The 20,194-nt window shown below is 45.9% G+C and overlaps 1 protein-coding gene across 2 annotated transcripts; it reads left to right on the forward strand.

Annotated features, from left to right (window-relative positions):
* Positions 1–1,675: 1,675 nt before the first annotated feature.
* On the forward strand, positions 1,676–18,729 carry BAG3 (BAG cochaperone 3). 2 transcript variants are annotated; one of them, XM_039708917.1, is made up of 4 exons: positions 1,676–2,428; positions 13,482–13,823; positions 15,461–15,844; positions 17,424–18,729. In XM_039708917.1, exons 1-4 carry the CDS (start codon positions 2,258–2,260, stop codon positions 18,195–18,197), a joined length of 1,671 nt encoding a protein of 556 aa, XP_039564851.1. In that variant the 5' UTR covers positions 1,676–2,257; the 3' UTR covers positions 18,198–18,729. The 2 variants fall into 2 exon arrangements, with proteins under 2 accessions (XP_039564851.1, XP_039564849.1); XM_039708915.1 differs by having other exon boundaries at positions 2,199–2,428; positions 15,464–15,844.
* Positions 18,730–20,194: the final 1,465 nt, after the last annotated feature.

The following is a 20,194-nucleotide window of genomic DNA, read 5'->3' on the forward strand; positions in this document are numbered from 1 at the left end:
TTCTCCTGAAGCCAAGATTTTTGCTTGGCAGTAGTCCCTACATGAACATTTTCATAAATCATTCTGATCTGAAGGATGGCTAATGACAATATGAACTAGAAGCCACATTGCCTCAGGGTCACAGCCATGGCCCAGCAACACCCCAGCACCAGAGAGCAAACAGGGAGTCCCTGTGCAGATATCCTGTGTAACCTGCCTCGCTGGCAGTGCTTTCACCTGCACAGGAAACCAGGCTAAACCCTACCTGTCAGGAAAGACAATTTCATTAACAGAAAAAGCATGAAGTCTTGCCAACTAAATTCAATCACTAAAAGGCTTCTCCCTGTCAGCTCAGACTGTTCTCTTTCCAGCTGGATGCTTGTCCACCCTGCAGCAGCTCAAATGAATCTTGAATCACTAGCCCATGATAATTTCTGTGAAATGCAGCCCCCTCTGTTTCTTAGCAGGGTATGCCCCCACAAAAATATCTAACTTAAGTTAGATATCCCTTTGAAATGTCCTTTAATTAATTTTTCATCTACTTGCTGACCTTATTCATTAGCTCTGCTGAGTAAATGATTGGCTGTCAGCTGCAGCAAAATAAAAGCCCCCCCATTCTTCGTGCATTTGTTTACATTCCCTCAGCCACAAACCCCATCTGTATCACTTCCTCAACTTACAAAAGTAATTTTCCTTCAGGACCTTTTTAACATCTGTGTCCCCTGCATCTGAATCAGCTGCTTTTGTTGATTTGGAAGGGACTCTGGCATATGCTACAGGGAGCATATGGTCTAAGTGTGCCTTTCTGTTGCAAAACTGAGAGTGGAATTCCTCTGCAGATTGGAAGCAGAATAAATCGCTGATATTACTCCTTTTGAGGCTACTGCTGACATTGGTTGAGGTTTTATACCAGAGAGCATGAGAGGCAGCAGAGGTAGGAAACATGGCCAGGGCCAGGCACCTGTTCTAAGTTCAGGACTTTAAGATGAGCAAAGTTTGGGATTTGTTGCTTAGAAAACAGGTGAGTCAGAAAAGGTGGTGGCAATACAGACATCTGCAAGTAAATGCTCTGGGAAAAAAATGGTCTATTTATCCATTTATAATACTTAGGACACACAACAGTGGGGACAGAAAAATGGGTCTGTGATGGAGCAGCGTGGTTCTGACAGCAAGGAACACCCAGGATGGAAGAGCTGCAGGAGTGAAGGAGCAAGAGTCAGCAATCATTTGGTTTGTCAGTGTGATAAACAAAACCCCCTGTCAAAAGATGAATGACCATCAGTGGGAAGCAGTATCAGGAGATTTTTGATCCTGCCTCGAGCAGGAGGAGATCCTGGCTGTGCTCAGGGGTGTGAAGAGGCAGGGGTCTTTTTGAAATACGAGATACTTCAGTAATAAGCCTCTGCCTCCGAGGGATTCGTACTTGGAATTCCTCTAAGCAAACAGCTTTGCAGAAGGTAACTTCTGCGTTTGAGGGACGCCGTGCATTCCCTCCTCTCCTCGGAGTAACTATCGGCAGGCATCTGTGGCTGCTCCTGTGACTGTCAGATGACTGCAAGTGGTGCAGCTGTGGAGCACAGCTACCTCCAACCAAACCCACCGAGGGCATGACGGGCTGATAGAGCACCCATGAGAAAGCCACTGGTTTAAACCTCACAGACACACTCTCTGCCTCCGGGTGGATTTCTGAGTGAAACTGAGAATTGAGGCACGCGTTTGCGAAGCGCTGAGAAAGTTCAAGCCGGTTGAATCCGACGAACAACGCCTGTCCACACCCTGGCTTGAGAAGCATTATTTTTGTTGTTTATCTGCCATAGCCTCGAATTATCAGTCACGGGGCAGGGCGTTTTGGGGAGGAGCTTTGATCTTTCGCTCGGGGCACGGGGCACTAGGTCGGAGCTGCCGTGCGAGAGCGCCGGAGGGCTGCGGGCTGCCCAGGGCGGGCAGGGACCGGCCGCAGCAGGAGCGCAGCCCCGGCTGGAGCCCTCGCCCCGCGCTGCCCGTGGCAGCCCTGCCCTCGCTGCACACACAGCCCGCGGCTCCCGGGCGTTCCCCGCCAGCCCTCCCCGGTACCCCGGGGGTCTCGCCGAGCCGCGCTGGACACAGCCAGAAGTTTCCAGCCCGCGACTCCTCCGCCGTCCCCCGCCCTCCTCCTCCGCGTCCCGCCCCTCGGCCCTCCCCCGCCGCCGCCGTTTCCAGACAGTTCCAGCCCCGCGCTCCCGCCCCCCGGCCCGCGGCGGATAAAGCGGCCGGCGCGGCCCGCGGGCTCTGCCCCGCCATGAGCGCCGCCGCGCAGAGCCCGCCGCCGCCGCAGATGGAGGGCAGCGCCGAGCCGCTGCCCCCCGGCTGGGAGATCAAGATCGACCCGCAGACCGGCTGGCCCTTCTTCGTGGATCACAACAGCCGCACCACGACCTGGAGCGACCCGCGCCTGCGGGCGGCGCCGCAGGTAGGGCGGGGTGCCCGGGCCGGGGTCTCGGCGGGGCCAGGGGGGTCGGGGCCGCGCTCCCCCCGCGCGTGGCGCTGCAGTGAGGGCAGGAGCTGCCTTTTGTCTCTGACGCACTGCAGTCCCTTTTTTGTGCATTCAATCATTTGATACCTCGGCCCTGTAATGTTTATTTAAAGTTGGTGAAGTCCGCCCGGCCTGCCAGGGGAGAGGCGAACCTGATTTATTTTTCAGCTGTGAACTGCCCGAGCGCTGGATGCCTTTAAAAACTGAGAGATCCGGCTCGGAGTCCAACTTATTTTTTCTTTCCCCGTTTTCTTTTCGCTGGTCCCAAACTCTGCCGGCAGCTGCCGCTCCGGTTCAGTTGCGGAGCACGCTCGGGGAAAAGCCGCATCTCAGTCCAAATATGTCCATGGAAGGAGCGGCGCGGAGGGGAGAGCGGCCGGGGCCCTGCGGAGCGACCCTTTCGGGTCGGGCTCGCCGGCTCCTGGGGAATACAGCCCCTGCCTTGCGGGAGCGCAGCCCTCTGACCCAGCAGCGCGCCGGCTGTGGGCAGAAAGTGCTGGAAACTTGAGCCAAGTGGGATTTGCCCGGTGGGAAGGCGATTCCCCGGGGTCTCGGTGCGGAGCGCGGAGCTCCACGGGGCTGGACCGGAGCCCGAGGGGCCGCGCCGAGGAGCGGCGGCTGCTGCGGGCCGGCCCCGGGGCACGGCAGGGTCGGGAGCCCTGGTAAGCTGGGGGCGGGAGCCCTGGTGACCCGGGGCACAGCAGGGTCGGGAGCCCTGGTGACCCGGGGCACGGCAGGGTCGGGAGCCCTGGTGAGCTGGGGGACGGAGCCCTGGTGACCCGGGGCACAGCAGGGTCGGGAGCCCTGGTGACCCGGGGCACAGCAGGGTCGGGAGCCCTGGTGACCCGGGGCACGGCAGGGTCGGGGTCCGCGCAGCAGCGGGGAAGGGGCCGCTGGATGCGGGATGCGGCGGATCTCTCTTGGAAAGTTTCTCTCCCGCACTACGTGAGGAGCGGCGCGCTCAAGAAGTGTTAATTATTTTATGAACCTGCCGTTTCTTAAAATAGTAATTGCCCGGTTTGAGAGCGCAGACCGTGACTGAAAGCTCGGTGTGAGAGCAGCTGGCCTTGGAAGGGAAGGGACGTACTTCTCTGTCGCAAATTAACCCCCTTTGCAGCTCTCGAAGTGCTAGTTCGTTTGGTCTATAAATAAATTCTAGTACTAGTACTCAGAGGTCGTAAAAATGTAATTTGAAAATACGAATATTGAGAATATCCTACTGCCATAGGAAGAATTATTTTGTCTCCTTTTTGGAGGCACCTGCTAACACTTGCTGTTGTGGTAGTAAATATAAAAATAACGTGGTTTTTATAACCATAAAATGAACTTGAGAAGAAAAGTGTGCTGTTTACTGTTACTAAAAGGGTTTTGTTCCAGGAATGCCACTTGAGACTAACCCATTTAACAGAACAGTCAGATTCAAGCTGCTTTCAGTAATTGTGTGAAGAGAGTTGGAAGCTGTCTGATGGATCAGCCCTCTGCTTGAGTGGGTGCCTGAAACAAAACAAATCTTCACCCCTGTCTCGTGTGAAATCTGTGGTGATGAGAGGTGCCTCCGTGCCTCTTCTGCCAATTGCAAGGGCAGTCACACAGGTACAAAAAGCTGTATCTGCTTTTCAGCAGCTTTTGTGGGACACACTCTTTTCCAGACAGGAAAATCTGTTACTCCTGGCTGTAAGCAGGAACGTGTGCTTTGGGTTTGTTCACTGGGAGACAGGGAAATGCCTCTAGAGATGAGCTGTTGTTTTTTGGGAGTTCCTAGCTAAAACAACGTTATGGTGGTAGAAGTTGTGTGTAAGTGCTCTCACACAGCCGTTTATCAGAGCCTCGAGTTAAATGTGATTTCTGGAATCCGTGGACAGCTGCTGAAATCATCAGTTTGTTGAGTACCAGTGTCTTTCACAAGGACAGGTACTAGTTAGCAAAAGAATCTTAGAGTCAGGCCCAAGGAAAATATGTCTTTTCCTAAGTATTCTCTTAGCTGGACGATGCCAAGGAAGGCAAATTACCCACAGACATTGAATTTCAAATCCAGCAAGAGTTTTTGAAGACACCAGACTTCTGTTAATACCTAAACAGGTAGGAAGGACATAACCACAGATGAAAGCAAAAAACCAGATGTGATGGGGAGAGCTTTCTGATTTCCTTCATTCTCAGCCTAGCTCAAATGAAAACTTGGGGCTTTTAGAACAGATCTGAGAATCACAAAAGCTGACTGCATATGTCAGACTTCTTGCACCTTTTCAAGGATGATTGTACAAAGATCAAACTTGTGCTGACTCCATCACTGCATTGTTTTCACTGAAATCTGACAGTGAAATTAGCAATTTTTTTGCCACCTTTGAGGTGGTCTTGCACTGTATCCACCAATATTCTGTCTGTGAATGTTTGTTCCCTTTCTGAAGAGGTTAAGCAATGAAATTGAGTATTACACTCTAAGTGGAGCACTGATCTAGGGCTGGCTGAGCTTTTCTAGCTAGGTAAGAATATAGCTGAGGCAGTGCCATAACAAAGTCCTGTTGTTCCCAAGAGCTTGATCTGGTCTTCTCACTTTCCCTAGCCTTAACATCAGCGTAGCCACGCTGACTGCAGTGATCTGTGCCAGATACGTAATCGGGTAAAAGTTGAAGTGGCTCTTCTGAAATTTTAACCCATGACAAAAGCATTTTAAAGCAACAAAACCAGACCTTGTTTTTTGCATTTAACTCTTTTATTTTAGGTGCATTTGTGAAATTCGGGCTCTGTTTTTCCTCATTCAGTCTGGCCTTTTTTACTGACATGAAGGATGGGTGTTCTTCTTCTGCATGTTTGTTTCTGTTACATGTAAGAAATCACTGCAGCATAAGGATGGATTGGGGAGCCCTTAATGAGAAACAAGGGAAAATCTCATGTTGTTTCAGTGAGAAATAAGAAATGACTTAGCAAATGACAGAAAAATATTTATTAATGAAGCTTCTTGGTAGACTGATGATTTTCTTTCAAGGATCTGAAAGAAAATTGTATTATGCTTTTAATAGTATTGTATTAGGTATTTATTAGTGTTACTTAAGGAGTTAGGAGTTAAGGTACAATTAATACTGTGAAGATCTATGTACATCTAGTAAAAAAAGTTTACTAGTGATGCCACTCTTCCTTTTTTTTTGATAGTATTACTCATTTCCTATGCTTATTTGTTGTAGATATTTTCTGTGCTAACTTAGGGTGTCACAGCTCTGCATACTTCCTGCGGGATTGTCTTATGACATTAAATTGTTAACTTGGTGTTCCCCAAAGTGTGGATAAAAATAGATTGCACTTAAAGAAGAAAACAAAGAAGGTTTCTATAGGTATTTATCGATACCCCTCCTATGTGTTGTTTCCACATGCAGTAAACCCCCTGGGAAGCAATCCAGCTAAAAATAAACCAAAGGAATTGACTGTGCTGAGCTTCACTAACGGATATTGGAGCGATCAATAGCTCAGTGGTGCCTTGGGTTTGAGATAAAAGCTGCAGCAGCAGCCAGGCACGAGTCAGGGAGCAGCCATAAAAGTGATCTGTGGTAAGTGTTGGCTGCAGCAATGACTGCACAGGCCTAAACAAAGGAAGAAGAAGCCATCTCACCCTGCTGCTGATGCTTCACTGGGGAACAACTGACTACACCTAAGTTTCCATCCTCTCCCTTTGTGGCTGTTGCATCTCTTTTCTCTCTGCTTCCCCAAATAAGTCTGAAGTCACTCAATTCACATCCCTTTAGCAGTGGGCTTATTTTTGAGCCCTGACTTCTTGTGGTCAAGTTGGCTGAAAAATCCTTGGTAGACCAAATTAGAAATTGCATTGAGAGGTCAGAACAGCCTCTCTGATACCTCTCACAGTGGCTCTCCTCAGGGGAAGGGAATGTGAGCTCAGCTTAGTAACATTTAAGGTCTCTTCCACCTGCAGTGTTTTTACATTCCTAATGCTGATGTGTATTCTGCCAGGCTAATAAGTTAGTTCCTGGATTAAAAAGGTACTGCACAGAAAAGGCTTAATAGGTAGGAGTGGTAAAATTATCAGTAGGGGATTTTTGGAGGGTTGTGTCCTGGCTTTGCCCAGATTCCTGCAGCTGCTTGGTGTAGTTATTTAAAGCCCCCCCTGACATGGTGAGCAGGGAGTTAACTTATGGACATATCAATTAACCTGAAAACAAGGGGTGGGGCTAATCGGAAATGAGAGACAGGAACACGAGGAAATGATACTGGAGATAATGCAAGAGGAAAAGCAGAGAAGGTGTTGCAGGGTTCTGTGCAACTCCTGGCACCGTGTGCCCCTTATCTAAAGGACAAAGGAATAATACTTGTGCCAGGTGGCACCATTCTTACCTAGGAACTGTATTTTTAACACTTGTATGCACAGGCAGAACTTTTCCATGACTACGTGGCAAAAATAGAATTGTTCCCACTTGAACCATGATAAGGCAGGTAACAATCCATTACACTTTGGGGAGTGCAGGCAGTGTCACTCTGTAGGTGAGCTGTGGTCTCCCTTCATGCCAAAGTAAATGTAAATTAGAAGAAACAGCTTGTTCACACAGATCACATTACTTAATTACAGGCAAAAAGAAAAATGCTGTATCTTAAATATGGTGCAGAAGCTGTTGGTTTGATTATTTTTATTTTTCTTTTTTGGTTTCACAGACAGGAAAGTCAGGCATGGGATGGGGAAGAGACTTGTCTGACATTACTCAGTAGGCCAGGTAGCACAAAAGTGTGTTTTTAATGGCTGATGGCAAAGCCTTATAAGTAATAAAAGGGGTGCAATGTAGCAAGTGCTTTTATAGTGTTGAAAAATTGCTCTTTAAGGAAGTGAAGTCAGAAAACTGCTGTGTACAAAATGAAATTTTAGATGAAAATTTGAAGCCTCATTGTAAACTGAAATTCACAGCCTACTCTTCAACCATTATCTGCTTATTCTCTTTTTTTTTTAACGAGGCATTGTTTTGCTAATTTTTGAGGCTTGTGCTTTCTGATGTATTTCAGATTCCTGGGTCATAACTAATAGGAAAGCAACAGTTTGACCACCTGCCTCTTAGGTAATGAGGCAGTGAACAGAAATCACTGAATAAAGTGTCATTCTCATCCCCCTTGGCAAGGATATTGGTTAGCACTCCGAAGGGCTTTTCTCTAACCCATCCACTGAAGCTGGTGGGGTTGCTCTTGGAGAGCACTCTGCTCCTCAGAGCAGTTATTGTTTCCTTCTCAGACATGTTCAGTTTGGCCCATGGGGTGATTTCAGTGCCAGCTTCCACTCATGGGCACACAGGGCAGGTGTTGTCATGTCTGCACCAAGGCATTTTAGCTGGAGAAAGAATTCTCCTAGTGATTAAAGCAGGACAGGTTTTGTTCCTGGAACAAGACTGATCTGCAAGATAGCCGACATACTTGCTCCAGTGAGGCTCTCTGTTCTGAAAAGCTTAGGATTAGTTTTCTCCTTCAGTTTTTAATGGTGTTTATTTATTTCTAATGGCATCAGTTAGGGCAAATGTTCATGTAATGCTTGTATAATACAACTCGATAATTACAAGAGAGAACAAAAGGCCTGTTTGCCTACACATGTGTATGTTGGGAAATAAAACTCAGCATTCAGCAAGTAGAACATCAAAAGCAGCCTGGCCTGTAATTGGGTTACATGATGCGACTGACACCAAGTCCTACTGAGACAGCTCATGCAGCTGAGCTTATTCATGGTTTCCTTCAGTCATTAGCTAATGATATCTTGCTCAAATGCCTATGTGCTCAGCCTATATATTTAAGCACAAATTGTGAGTAAAAGGGTGAGAATGCAAATGTCTGCAGCAGCTGAGGCAGGGCTGGCAGAAGTTTGGAGTCAGCACTGAGAGTAAATCACTGGGTACCTTGGAACCCGTGTACTTCTCTGGGAAGTGTTAGTAAAACCCAGCTCATGCTGATGCTGTGCTATTTATATGTTCAAACACACAGCAGACATGAGGAGCTTCTCAGAAATACTTGGGATATGTTGATTTCTATTGGTAGCAAAGGTAGTGTAGTACTTTTGTAGTTCATGCAACAGAGAAGGAAAGAAGGTCTGGCCAGAAGTAAAATGGATGTGGAATCTAACTCCACTGGTTAAAATTTTGCCTATGACAAAAATTGTTTTCTTTAATAAATAAATAGTTACTTCATTCGTGGATATGGAATCTAACTCCACTGGTTAAATTTTTGCCTTTCTATGACAAAAATTGTGTTTTCTTTAATAAATAAATAGTTACTTCATTCTTATTTTGAATAATGAATACCACTGGCTTTTTTAGTTATTCATGGCAGTTTCAGGTTTGAGCAAGTGTGTGAACAGAACTTGGTTGTGATATCACTCGCTTTGGTTATATTGCTGTATTTGATTGTGAAAGAACAGAATCATGCTATTCCCTTCTTCCTGAATAGAGAGGATTTGGGCTTCAAATTATGAAAGGTGTGTTCTCAAGTAAGATTTTGTCAAGTACTGGTATTTTCTCAGTCATTTGAGCAACCGTAATTGTTTGTGTGGTACTCCATAGCAGCAGCTTACAAGTTCTGAACACACTGGAGTCATGGTCTGTCTGTTTGCATACAGAGAAGTTGTTTGATCTCTTGGCAGTGTCGGTAAATTTTGTTTTCCCCTTGCTAGATAATATTTATGAACAGGTACAATTTAAATACTTGCACTGCTGCTCTGCAAGAGCTGCAGGGGTGCTACATGTGTGAATAACATGTGCTTTAGAGACTGAATTGACTGTACTGCAAAATACAGATTAAGAAAAATGCAAGAGTGCAATGGCAGCAAAGGAGGTTTTTAGACTTTATTCTGTAGATCATTTCAGTGTTGAAGGAATGACAAATGTATTATGTAAGGAGTCTCAAAAGGGAGATTCTGAATTTAACACAACTATTCAAGTAATTTAACATGAATACAGACTATTTTGACAAATATAATTTGAACAGCAGAGCTGTCTTGGAAAACTCCAGTGGCAATTTGCTGGCATCAGCAGTGACTGAATTTGCAGGTTTCTGTGTTTGGGTTTGGAATAGCACTTGGGCAGACTCAGGGCACACTAGGAGTTGTTATCCATTATCCACTCCAGACAGCACAGCTGTACTGGGAACCCTGGTGCAAGGCGGTGCTTTTGCTCTTGCTGTCACTTTTTTCATTCCAGTGGCTCATGGCTTAAAGTCACTTACAAATGGCAGCAAGTTGGAGGATTTTAGTGTCAGTTCTGACAGTGCCCTTCCCATGGGAAGCCAGCAGTAGGATGTGGGGGTATGAAGTGTTTTTTCCAGTTGCACAACTCGTGCTGGCTGCACCTTTATTTATCCTGGTGATGGCCTCACAACAGAAACGCTTGTCCCGAGAGCTGTGAGCACTGTCCCTGCTCCTGAGCAGATCTTCAGGCACAGCTCCACTGTCCCTCCTGGGCCAAACCTCTCATTTGCCTGGATGTGATGGCTTACCTCAGCACCTCCTCAAGTGCTGGATCAGGTTTGAGTTCCTGCGGGTATTTCAGGCTACCTGAAATGTCAACTAAAACTGTCGTGAACACTTCTGAGCTGCTCAAGGCAGTTTTTGCATTTTTGTGCTCCCTCCTTTTGAGGGATTCTCTCTCTTCAAGGTAAATTGAGTGTGTGGTCACAACTGAGACTGCTGATAGTCAGTCCTGGTACTTACTGAAAATTACTTGATACTCTGCTGCTTTGTAACTACTCTCAATTTTAAGGAACTTCTTAGTTTCCTTAGATGAGGGCAGGAGAAATTTGCTTCAGTTGGTTTTAATGCAGAAACCTGAGTTGGGTTCCTGGTTTTTTTAATACTTAAACCAGGAAGGATGATGGACTAAGATTTGTCATTCATTTGTTGGTCATTCTCTTTGTGCAGATTTGAATTTAATGTGAGCTCTGGACTTTCTCCAGGTAACAGGTTTGTTAATGAAAAAAGAACTGTATGTGATGGAAGGCAAATAAAACCCAAAATGGCTACTTTACGTTGTGCTGGCTGTTCTGTGGAATTAAAGCATTAGGAGGGAATCTGTGACTTTCTTTAATGTAGTGTGAAGATGAGTTTTCCATAGCTTGATTCCATTCCTCCCCATTGGCACACTGTCCCCAGGCACACCTGAGCTTTTCCTGAAGTCTTCCAGAACCTGTTTGCCCAGGCTGGAAACTCAGGCTCTCCTGCACCGGGCAGAGCTGCTTTGGCCAGAAGTTTGGAGACAGGGACAATGGGATCTGCACTTGCTGCTGTGTTAGATTCTCACTAAACACAGACCAGAACCCAGGGCCTCCTCGGTGGGGTCATTCCCCAGAGATGGGACTTTCAGAATTACCTGGATTGTTCCTATTTGTGATTGTAGCACATGGGAAGAAAAGAAACAGGGAAGAAAGAATGTTCAAGATGTGGTGATACAAACTGGCTAATGTAGGCAACTGTTTGCAGAGTTAAGTGGTAATTAAGTGTTGAAGGGGACAGTGTAGATCAGGAAGTGCAGTTGTGATGAGAGCACCTTTCCTAAACCTGATCTGTGCCTTGGGGCCACTGATGGTGGGAAAAACAAGGACGCTGCATTTGCTCTGTCACTGAGGGCTGTTCCAGTATGACTGCACAGGTGAGGCCTCTGTGGTTAAGCCTGACTACAGGGGAAAAAAGCCTGCAACAAAGGACCAGTTTGAAATATTAACTTTCCTAAGGTGCAGCACAAGATCTGAAGCTGTAAGAATACATGAGAAATCATGGGAGTATAGCCTATTAAAAAATAGGGAACAACAAAACAAAAACACCTTCAGTATTGACAGAAGCTTGACTTAATTTCTAAGCTGGATGCTTTGAAAAAGCAGTCCAACCTGATTTTTTGCCTTTGGTTTTGGGCTGCCTCTTTTGTATTTCCTAGCAGGGCTTAAGTTGCAGTGGCAGATTTCTCAGATGGCTGAAAAGGTTCAAAACAAGGGCAGCCCCACGGGTCTGAACATGAAGACAGGGGAGGGGAAGCCCATGCATGGCTGGGCTCTTTGGGGGGGGTTCATGGAGGGTGTGGGGAGTGGGACACTGCCCATGTGGAATGATTTATCAGAAAACTGGAGGTCTTATCCCCAAATGGTGCAGACCCCAAGACATCTATTCCCTTTGGGCAGTTCTGTACCCCCAGGTGGGGCAGAGCAGCTTTGGCTGAGCACCTTCTCATGCCAGAGCACCTGTAGGTGCTGCAGGCCCACCCAGCTCCTAAACCCTTCCCGCAGAGCGGCTGGAAGTGAGGGAATCTCCTTTTTATAGTGGCAGGAGCCGTGGCTGTAGGTGGGGTGGCCGCTCGGGTTACCGCGGCGGGGACGCTGGGGCAGCTGGCGCGCGCAGAATGCCCGGAGTCAGCGCGCACCAAGGTGCTGCTTCCCGCTGGGATCCATCGGCTGCCCTCCCAGCCCAGCTCTGACACACGCTTGGCTGCAGCACGGCCTCGCATTGTTGTCAGCTGAGCACACCTCGGATTTATTATTTTTTTAATTTTCCGCCCAATGCAATTTGTAGTTTGCAGTTTCCCTGCGGATCCCAGTCAAGCTGCAGGGCCAGGGTTGTGCTGGTGGAAGGTGAAGGAGCAGGTGTGTATTGGTGTGTGTGGGGTTCTGAAAGCCCCCGAGAGCCTGTGTGGCGCAGAGGAAAGTGGCTTCCTGGTAGGGTGAATTTAAAATGACTCATCTGTGGATCCCGGTGCTGCAGACGTTGGCATGAGATCATCCTCGTTCTGCAGCTGGGAAAGCCAACTTCACATTGCTTCTCTCTGCGAACTTTCTAGGCCTGGCTCTCCTCTGTGCCTCTTCTAGAATTCTTCCTTTGTGGAGGATTTTTTTTTTTTTTTTTAATGAGTAAAAGGAAATGGAACAGTGGGGCTCAGACTTTGAACTTGTTCCTTTCAATGTTTGTCTTCATTAGTTTACACAAAAAACAGCCTCAATTCTCTGCAGTTTTACTGCTAAGAATTCTCAGCTATCACTTTTTAAGATGATACTATCATATAGTAAGAACACTGATAATCTGGTTGGTAAAATAGTGAATTCCTGATGAATTAGTATGTCAGTGTGTACAGGAGCAACGTGAAATATCTTTGCAGCTTAAACACCCCTTTAAAAATAGGGTTTCCAACACTTGCACCATATGTCCCCTTATTAAATTCTCCTCTTACTGAATAATGACATTACCCTCTGAATGACAGAGGTGCTTGTTACATGATCTGACTTAGAGATACATCTGGAACTTGGCCCTCGCAGGGTCTCAAAATAGAATGACCGATGCAGGAAGAACTTACTAGAGGACTTGTGAGGGCTCTTAGCACAAACCACTTCCACCCTTGCCAGAGCTTTGACATTGTCCAGTGAGTGTACTCAGCCAACACGGGGATTTTTAAATCTTGCTTTTCAGTGTTTTCATCTTTAAGCTATCCTGTTTTCCCTTTCCCTCTCCCTCAATAGTTACTGAACCAGATCCTCCTTAGCTGGGAGTGAACACATTTTCAGTGTGCAGTGTCAGTATCTCTTCAAATGGCCAGTAGGAAGAACGGTACCATCAAAATCTGTGCTTCTGTTGGGATTAGTCTTCATTGCAAGTGTCTTTTCAGAGGTAGCACAGATGTGTTCTGACAGGTGCTGAGGAGATGTCTTTGGTCCCATTGGTACTTTTTTGAATTGGGTGAGCTCTCTCTGTAGAGGGTGGGCTTGTGGCTAAGTGCTAGTGATGATAAATAAGAAATCCAGGTGAAATTAGGCAGGTATTTCAAAGAACAAGTGAATGCTTATGAGAAGCCCCACACATAAGCAGGTTTTTTATCTTCCTCCCCTTGCCTGCAGTGTTGTCACCTGCCGCTGGCTGCCCTGCGCAGGCCTGAGAGGCCCTGAGCTCCTCACGCACACCTGACGCTGCTTTTAGGGCAGACCTTTAGGGCAGCTTTCTCTTACCCTATTTACTGAGCTACCAACAAGCTCTCTGTGCTCTTTTCCCCTGCAGGAAGGCCAGGCCTCAGCAAATGGCCCGTCTCGAGACAGCCCCAAGCAGCCGGCGGCCCGAGAAGGACACGTGGGCTACCCCAAGCTGCGCGCGGGCTACATCCCCATCCCCGTCATCCACGAGGGCATCGACGGCCGGCAGCAGCACCCCTGCTTCTCCTCCCCGCAGCCAGGCCTGCAGAGGTACAAGACAGAGGCCGTGCCGGCCCCGGGGCAGGCTCAGGCACCCCTCAGGGGGAGCTATGGTGGCCCCGAGTCGCCGGCGAGGGGCCCGGCAGAAGCTGATAAACAATGTGGACAGACACCGGCAGCTGCGGCGGCGCCGGCCACGCACGGACCCGAGGTGAGCGTCGGCTCTGCTTGCAGTGGGCTTTGCAGCATTTATGGCCTGAATGTCACACACAGGGAGCTTAGAAAGCCCAGCTCGCCACAGGATTGTGTTTTTCCCCAGCGCTCGCAGGGTACTGAAAGTGCACAGTCATGGCAGCATGAATATGGATGGGTTTTTTTTCCTGGCGTCACCCGCTTCTGTTCTGGAATGATTCTGCGGAGAGAAATGCAGAGCTGAGCAGGCCCTGTGGCAGGGGAGGGTTTTTTTTAGGGTTTGTACAGGTTCTCCTACAAGTGGAGAATGCAGACAAACCTCTTGTGTTCTACACCGTGACTCAAACTGGGTGAACAAAGTGGGAGAGACAAGTGTCCAGTCAGCTAACAACCCAGGCCACTTCAGAAGATATTTTCTTCCTAATTGCAAATTGTATGAAATGGATTTACATATATACAGATTTAAAAGTGAGTTGTAAAGTATTTTTGTCCTTCAGTGGCATGTGAAAAAAATTTCAGACTATGGACTTTGAAAAAAATGTCACCCTGCTTGTTTTATGTTTCAGAAGGTGGGATTTTTGGCCTGCTCTTTGTAGAGAATTAGCAAATTGGTATTTTTGTAATATATGGAAATAAAAGCCTCATTTTTATTCAAAGTAAGATGAGCAGGAAATTCAGCCTTCACCAAGTTGAAAACATATCAGGTCTGTAATTCAACAGTGGTGGCATCTTCTCTGAAACCCATTTGAAGAATGTAATTAAAATCCTGTTGGCAGGTTTCTCAGCTGTCTTGACTAACCACTGCCTGTCTGAGACAACAAGCTCAGCTTTTCCTTCCCCCAGCAGTGTACAGCTTTGCAGTGGCTTTTGGAATGTGTCTTCTGTACCATTTAATGGAGATAGCCAGGGAGGGAGAGCCTCAGAACTTGCTGTTACACGCTCAGGCAGTGCAGTGTGGGTGCCAAGTGACCAGAGCTGTGCTGGGGACCCTACCCTGCACATCAGTAGTGCCACTGATGGGTGCTGTAATGCAAACCATTTTTTATTTGTCCAAGGTTCCTGCTCCTGCTGAGCAGTTGATCAGCACCAGAAGAGGAGTTTTGTTCCCTTTCTCTCCTGTAATGCCTGCTCTCTCCTCTCACAGCTCCAGTCTGGCCTTTCACAGGAGAGGGGGCAAATGGGAATTGGCCACATCTGCATCACTAAATTAATGACGTTCTCTAAGAAACCCCAACAAAACATACAAAATCCGTTTGTGTGGCCAGGATCAGAATTCAGTGCTGTGTGCTCTTAGGGGTTTGGGTTTGTCTCCAGCACGTAATTTGTTTGCTTAGCTTTAGTTTATCTCAAATTTAACAGGTTTAGACAGGAACAGCTGTGCAAAAGCAGCAAACATTCTGACTGAGCATCCACTCCCTGCTCATTTCAGGGCTGGGAATGCTGTAGCTCAGGTTCCTGCTTGTTATAATGATGCTCTCACAACTTATGTGGTTTGTCTAGTGAGGCTCTTGGCCAGAAAATCAGGGAAATGGAATCCTTCCATGCCGGAAACATGAGTTCAGTTTCTATGATGATTGCCCCCTTTTCTCTTTAGAAATGGAAAGTATTGTGAACACACAATGGTTAACATTTAATAATGGATTTTTGTTTTCATAGCAGCCTCAACCTCCTGGAGCATCTGACCCTCCAACAGCTTCCCCTCAGACCTCTGGCAGACCCAACGCGGGGAGCCACGCGCTGCCTCGCGGTTACATCCCAATCCCCGTGATCCATGAAAACATGCCACGCCAGCCAGCACAAGCCTACCACCAGGCACAGAAGACCCACTACCCTGCCCAGCAGAGCGAGTTCCAAGCCCACCAGCCGGTGTTCCACAAGATCCAGCCGGAGGAGCGGGAGCCCAAGGCGGCGCGAGCGCAGTCTCCGTTCCGGGTGGCTCAGAGAGGCTCCTCCAGTCGGGAGAGCTCCCCGGCCAGAGTGAGCACCCAGGTGCAGCCCCCAGCTCCCATCCGAGTGCAGACAGTAGTAGACAGACCCCAGGTATGTAGAATGGGGAAGTGATTCACCTGCCAGGGACCTGAGCGTGGCTAGAGCTGTAAAATGAGCTTGTACTAACGCATACATGAAAGCACCTAAAGCAGTCTCCACTGCTGGATTTAAACAGGCTGGGAGATCCTGAGATAAGCAGCAAGTTGCCTTTCCACCTGTCAGGACTGTGGTGGGTCACTGAAATATGATTTAACACACGATTTAATCTTCTCTTGTCAGAGTATAATTTGGTGTAATTACACTGAGGTCACTGATGTTGCATTATGTTTATGAGACAAAAACCAGGTCTGTGGGATTTGTGACATCTATGTAAATATACTTCACTGATGTCTCAGAACCATTTAGGGGATAGCATCAAATGCACAAAGTAATCTTTGCTATGAAGAAAGAGGATAAGCAAAATCCAGAGCTTTTTATTCTTGTGACTTGAAGCATGTTCAGGTCATAGAACCTGCTGCTCATTGAACATTTTTTCCATGCCAGAATTCTTACTAAAACTACAATTAAAAGGCTACTGGGAGTTAAGAAAACTGTGAGTGTGTGGAAGGGGACATGTGCAGAAACAAGCCTTGATTTCCTCTCTGGAGATTTTTTCACATTAAAAATGACAGAAGCAGAATTAGGTTATTTGTTTTGAAAGCCCAGGCTAGGACAAAACGAGGAAGACTCAAAATTTAATGGCATATTCTAGGTAGTGGTAATTTGTTTTTGTGGGTGAGAGTTTTCACTCCCTAATCAAATTTTATGTTTAACAGGTAAAGCAGTAACAGATTTGTAGTGTAGGCCATTTACATACTTGGTTTCAATAAAATACAGATATATTACTATTTAAATCCATGAGAGCTGGATTTAGTATCTTTCAAAATCAATGTTTATGTGCCCAAGTAACTAAAGGGGGTGCCAGGGGGAGGAAAATGCAGATCTCCCAAATTTCAGTTTTCTGCTAAGACTTCAAAACTAATCTCAATTTCAAGAGATTTCTGATTTGATGATTTAAAAGTGGAGTAATCCCAAGGATAGTCTCTAATCGCTGCAGTGTAATAAGATTGACACAGTAACCTCTGCATGTAAATAGGTTAAAGACTAAAACTAAGCACTAACCAAAAAAGGAATGTCCTGGAAACAGGAATGGGATGAGAATAGCCCAAAGTGTGGTTAAAACTTAACAAAGTAGTTGTCTTTTCAAGAAAGATGACCCCTTAATTAGTGAAATGGGATGAAATGTTTCCTCAGCAAGAAATCTCACTGATTTAAGCTAGGTGAAGGCTTTGCTCAGAGGTCCTGTCTTTTAAACCTGTCTGTGGGGCTAATTTTATTGAGCATGAGCAGGATTTGGTAGGTTGAAATTTAATGTTTGAGTGAGTTGATCAGTGACTATAATAACTGTTCAGCACAGTGCTATTTTTCAGTTTAAAACAGTAAAATTCAGCAACTGCCAGGGAAGATTAAACATCTCGTGTATGTGAAATTGCACTGCTAGGAGTACAGAAAATTAGATGTTAGATTACTTGTTCTTTAGAGGGAAATCAGGAGCATTGTGTCTCAACACAAAACTTGCCTTGCTCACCAGGTTTCTCAGCAACAAGTCCCAGCTCAGGAGCCTCCAAGACCAGCCCCTCCTCCTGAAGTCAAGCCTGACAACAAGGCAGCCCCACCGCCTGAAATGGAGGCACCCTCCACATATATCCCAATCCAGGTCACCCACCAAGAGCCAGATCCTAAACCACAGCCCCAGAAGCCTCCAGCCATGGCAGAGAAAGCTGATAAAAAGGCTCCTTCCCCTGCTAAGGCTGCTCCTCCCCAGGAAAGGCCTCCTCCTGAAGAAGCGGCGCCGCCGAAGACGATGGAAACGGGAGAACCTCAAAAGCATCCTGGTGTTTTGAAAGTGGAAGCAATTCTGGAGAAAGTACAAATGCTTGAGCAGGCAGTCAACTCCTTTGAAGGCAAGAAAACTGACAAAAAGTACTTGATGATTGAAGAGTATTTGACCAAAGAGTTGCTAGCCCTAGACTCAGTGGACCCTGAGGGTCGTGCGGATGTGCGCCAGGCCAGGAGAGATGGTGTAAGGAAGGTCCAGACCATTTTGGAAAAACTTGAACAGAAAGCAGAAGATGTCCCAGAACCTGTTCAAGTTGATGGACTTCAGCCAAATTTGCCAGAGCCTAAGCCACCACAGGAAATCATGGAAATTGAACCTGTGGAAGTCAAGAGCAAGGGAGATACCAATAATAAAAATGCTCAAGAGGAAACCAAAATGGAAAGACATCAGCCTGAAACCAAGGAAGAAGTGTTTACCAATCTCGCCACCACGACAAACACATCCAGTAACCCAACTGAACCATAGCCACGTGCTGAAATCAAAACCTCTCAGACTTTATAACTTAAAGTGTGTTTAAGTGAATTTTAAGTTGCATGCATTTCCGGAGCTCTTTTCAACTGGTTTTAATCAACATAGCAGCTTGGGACACAGTAAACACTTTGTGGGGAAAGGAGGGAGCTAGAAAGAAAGTGATGCATTTATCCTTTATTCTTACACTATGTAAAAGACATGTTTCAAAAATAAACCCTGTACATTAATTGCTTTTAGATAAGCTGAATGGAAAAGAAAAATGACTTCAGGGTTAATATTGATGCGTGTTGTTTAAGGTGTATTCTTTTGCAGGTGATTTTTGTAAAATCAGTGGCCTGCATTGTCAGAATACCAGTCCTCCTACAAGTATAGCCACTCTTAACAGTAATGTTTTTACTTTTAATGTTCACAGTTGGGCACTTTAATGATGGATAGAAAGTGTGCAAGAAACTGTAGGGATATTTATATGTGTGCAGGACTTCAATGCTATATTTTAAGAGGGAAATAAAATAATATGGAAGCCTAATTTAGTCTTGTGATTTTATAATCTGGAACTGTAAAGGCAGTAATTGGTTTTAAATACACTATTCTGAACACAGACTTGTTAGTGCAGCATTATAGTTGAAGTCTGACAGCTGTTTTCTCATCAAGGCAAAAACATGCCTTTCTCTGTTCATGTCCTCCCTTCTGATGTTGTTGCTGTGTCATATCTATGGATTGAGAAAGGAACTTGGCTGAGCATTTCTGCCCCCTCGTCCTGGAAGTCACCATTTAATAGAAATGTCTTATAACCTTGAGATCTGTGGTTGTCTTACAGAAATTTCCAGATCTTAACTTCTCCTGCAAAGTCACTATTGTTTTATTAACAGTTATGACATTTTGTATGCAGAAGTACACTTTTTTTTGTATTTAGAAATACATTTTGTATTCATAGCATCAGTAGGATTCCTCTCACTTTGTGAACAGTTTTAAGCAATGCTTTGTAAAAGGAGGTTAACAATTTGCACTTAAGCAAGAGAGATAAACCATTTTTCTGCTACACCCATGTGAAATGAAAGCAGCAGAGTCAGTGCAGGGGAGGAAGGGGTCCTAACTGAAATCCAGAAGTTAACACTTGACTTGTTAATTTTAGAAATGCAAATTTTCTTTCACCTGATAGCATATTTGCAGCATAGAACCCCAAATTTATGAATGCCCAAACAAATCTGCTCAAGGCAATTGATCACTTACTGAACTACACTTAGAATCATGGGAGTGCATTTGAAATAAGGTTTAAGCCCATCTGAAAATCTCTTCTTTTCAAGAGGCAGGTTGAGAATAGTCACTGAGAACTGTCACTCTTTATTTTAAAATAACAATACAGCATGTAAATTATACTGCAATATGTGTAGCATTTGGGCTGTGAACTGTCTGCTTAGTTGTAGGTGGAAGGTTGATGCTTCTTTTTGTTTCATTTTCATAGTCAACAGCACGGTGTGAGAATACACAATGTCTTGTAACCTTCTGGCTGCTCCAGCTTTGGGAGCAGCATTTGAGGCATTCTAGAAGAAGAGGTGTGAAAGTTCAGCTGCCTGCATAATTCCTGCATGAACTCACTTCAGTGGCACATTGCTCATGCAGGGTTACATTTCAGCTGAGGACACAAATCTGACATCATGTAACAAAAATACTTAAATTGAGGAAAATCAGCTGTGGATTTTTAGAACTGAGCTCTCTAACCAAAGTCTGTGGGAGGTATAAGGCCCTATCTTTTAGTGGTTTCTCTTAGTAGACCACTAAAATAATCCAGATGAAAACCACCTCATTAACTGAGGTGGCACAGTGGAAATTAGGATTATATCTTAAAGATGTAGTATTTACAGGGAGCTAAACAGGTGCTAGATTTCTAATACATGTCATCTGCTGTTAATGGGGCCTGATTCATGTTGCATTATGCAGTGTTGGTCAGAGTAGGTGGAGTCAAACTGAATTACAGCTGATGGGGTTCTTTG

The sequence above is a fragment of the Passer montanus genome, unplaced genomic scaffold (assembly GCF_014805655.1).
Source record: "Passer montanus isolate IOZ18808 unplaced genomic scaffold, ASM1480565v1 scaffold21, whole genome shotgun sequence".
Lineage (NCBI taxonomy): Eukaryota > Metazoa > Chordata > Aves > Passeriformes > Passeridae > Passer > Passer montanus.

What these genes read in the sequence shown, in the direction of transcription:
- BAG3 (XM_039708917.1), top strand. Translation starts at nt 2,258, where the DNA reads ATGAGCGCCGCCGCGCAGAGCCCGCCGCCGCCGCAGATGGAGGGCAGC. An exon ending in GCCTGCGGGCGGCGCCGCAG is followed by an intron (nt 2,429 to 13,481) that starts GTAGGGCGGGGT and finishes TTTCCCCTGCAG; the next exon opens with GAAGGCCAGGCCTCAGCAAA. An exon ending in CAGTAGTAGACAGACCCCAG is followed by an intron (nt 15,845 to 17,423) that starts GTATGTAGAATG and finishes CTTGCTCACCAG; the next exon opens with GTTTCTCAGCAACAAGTCCC.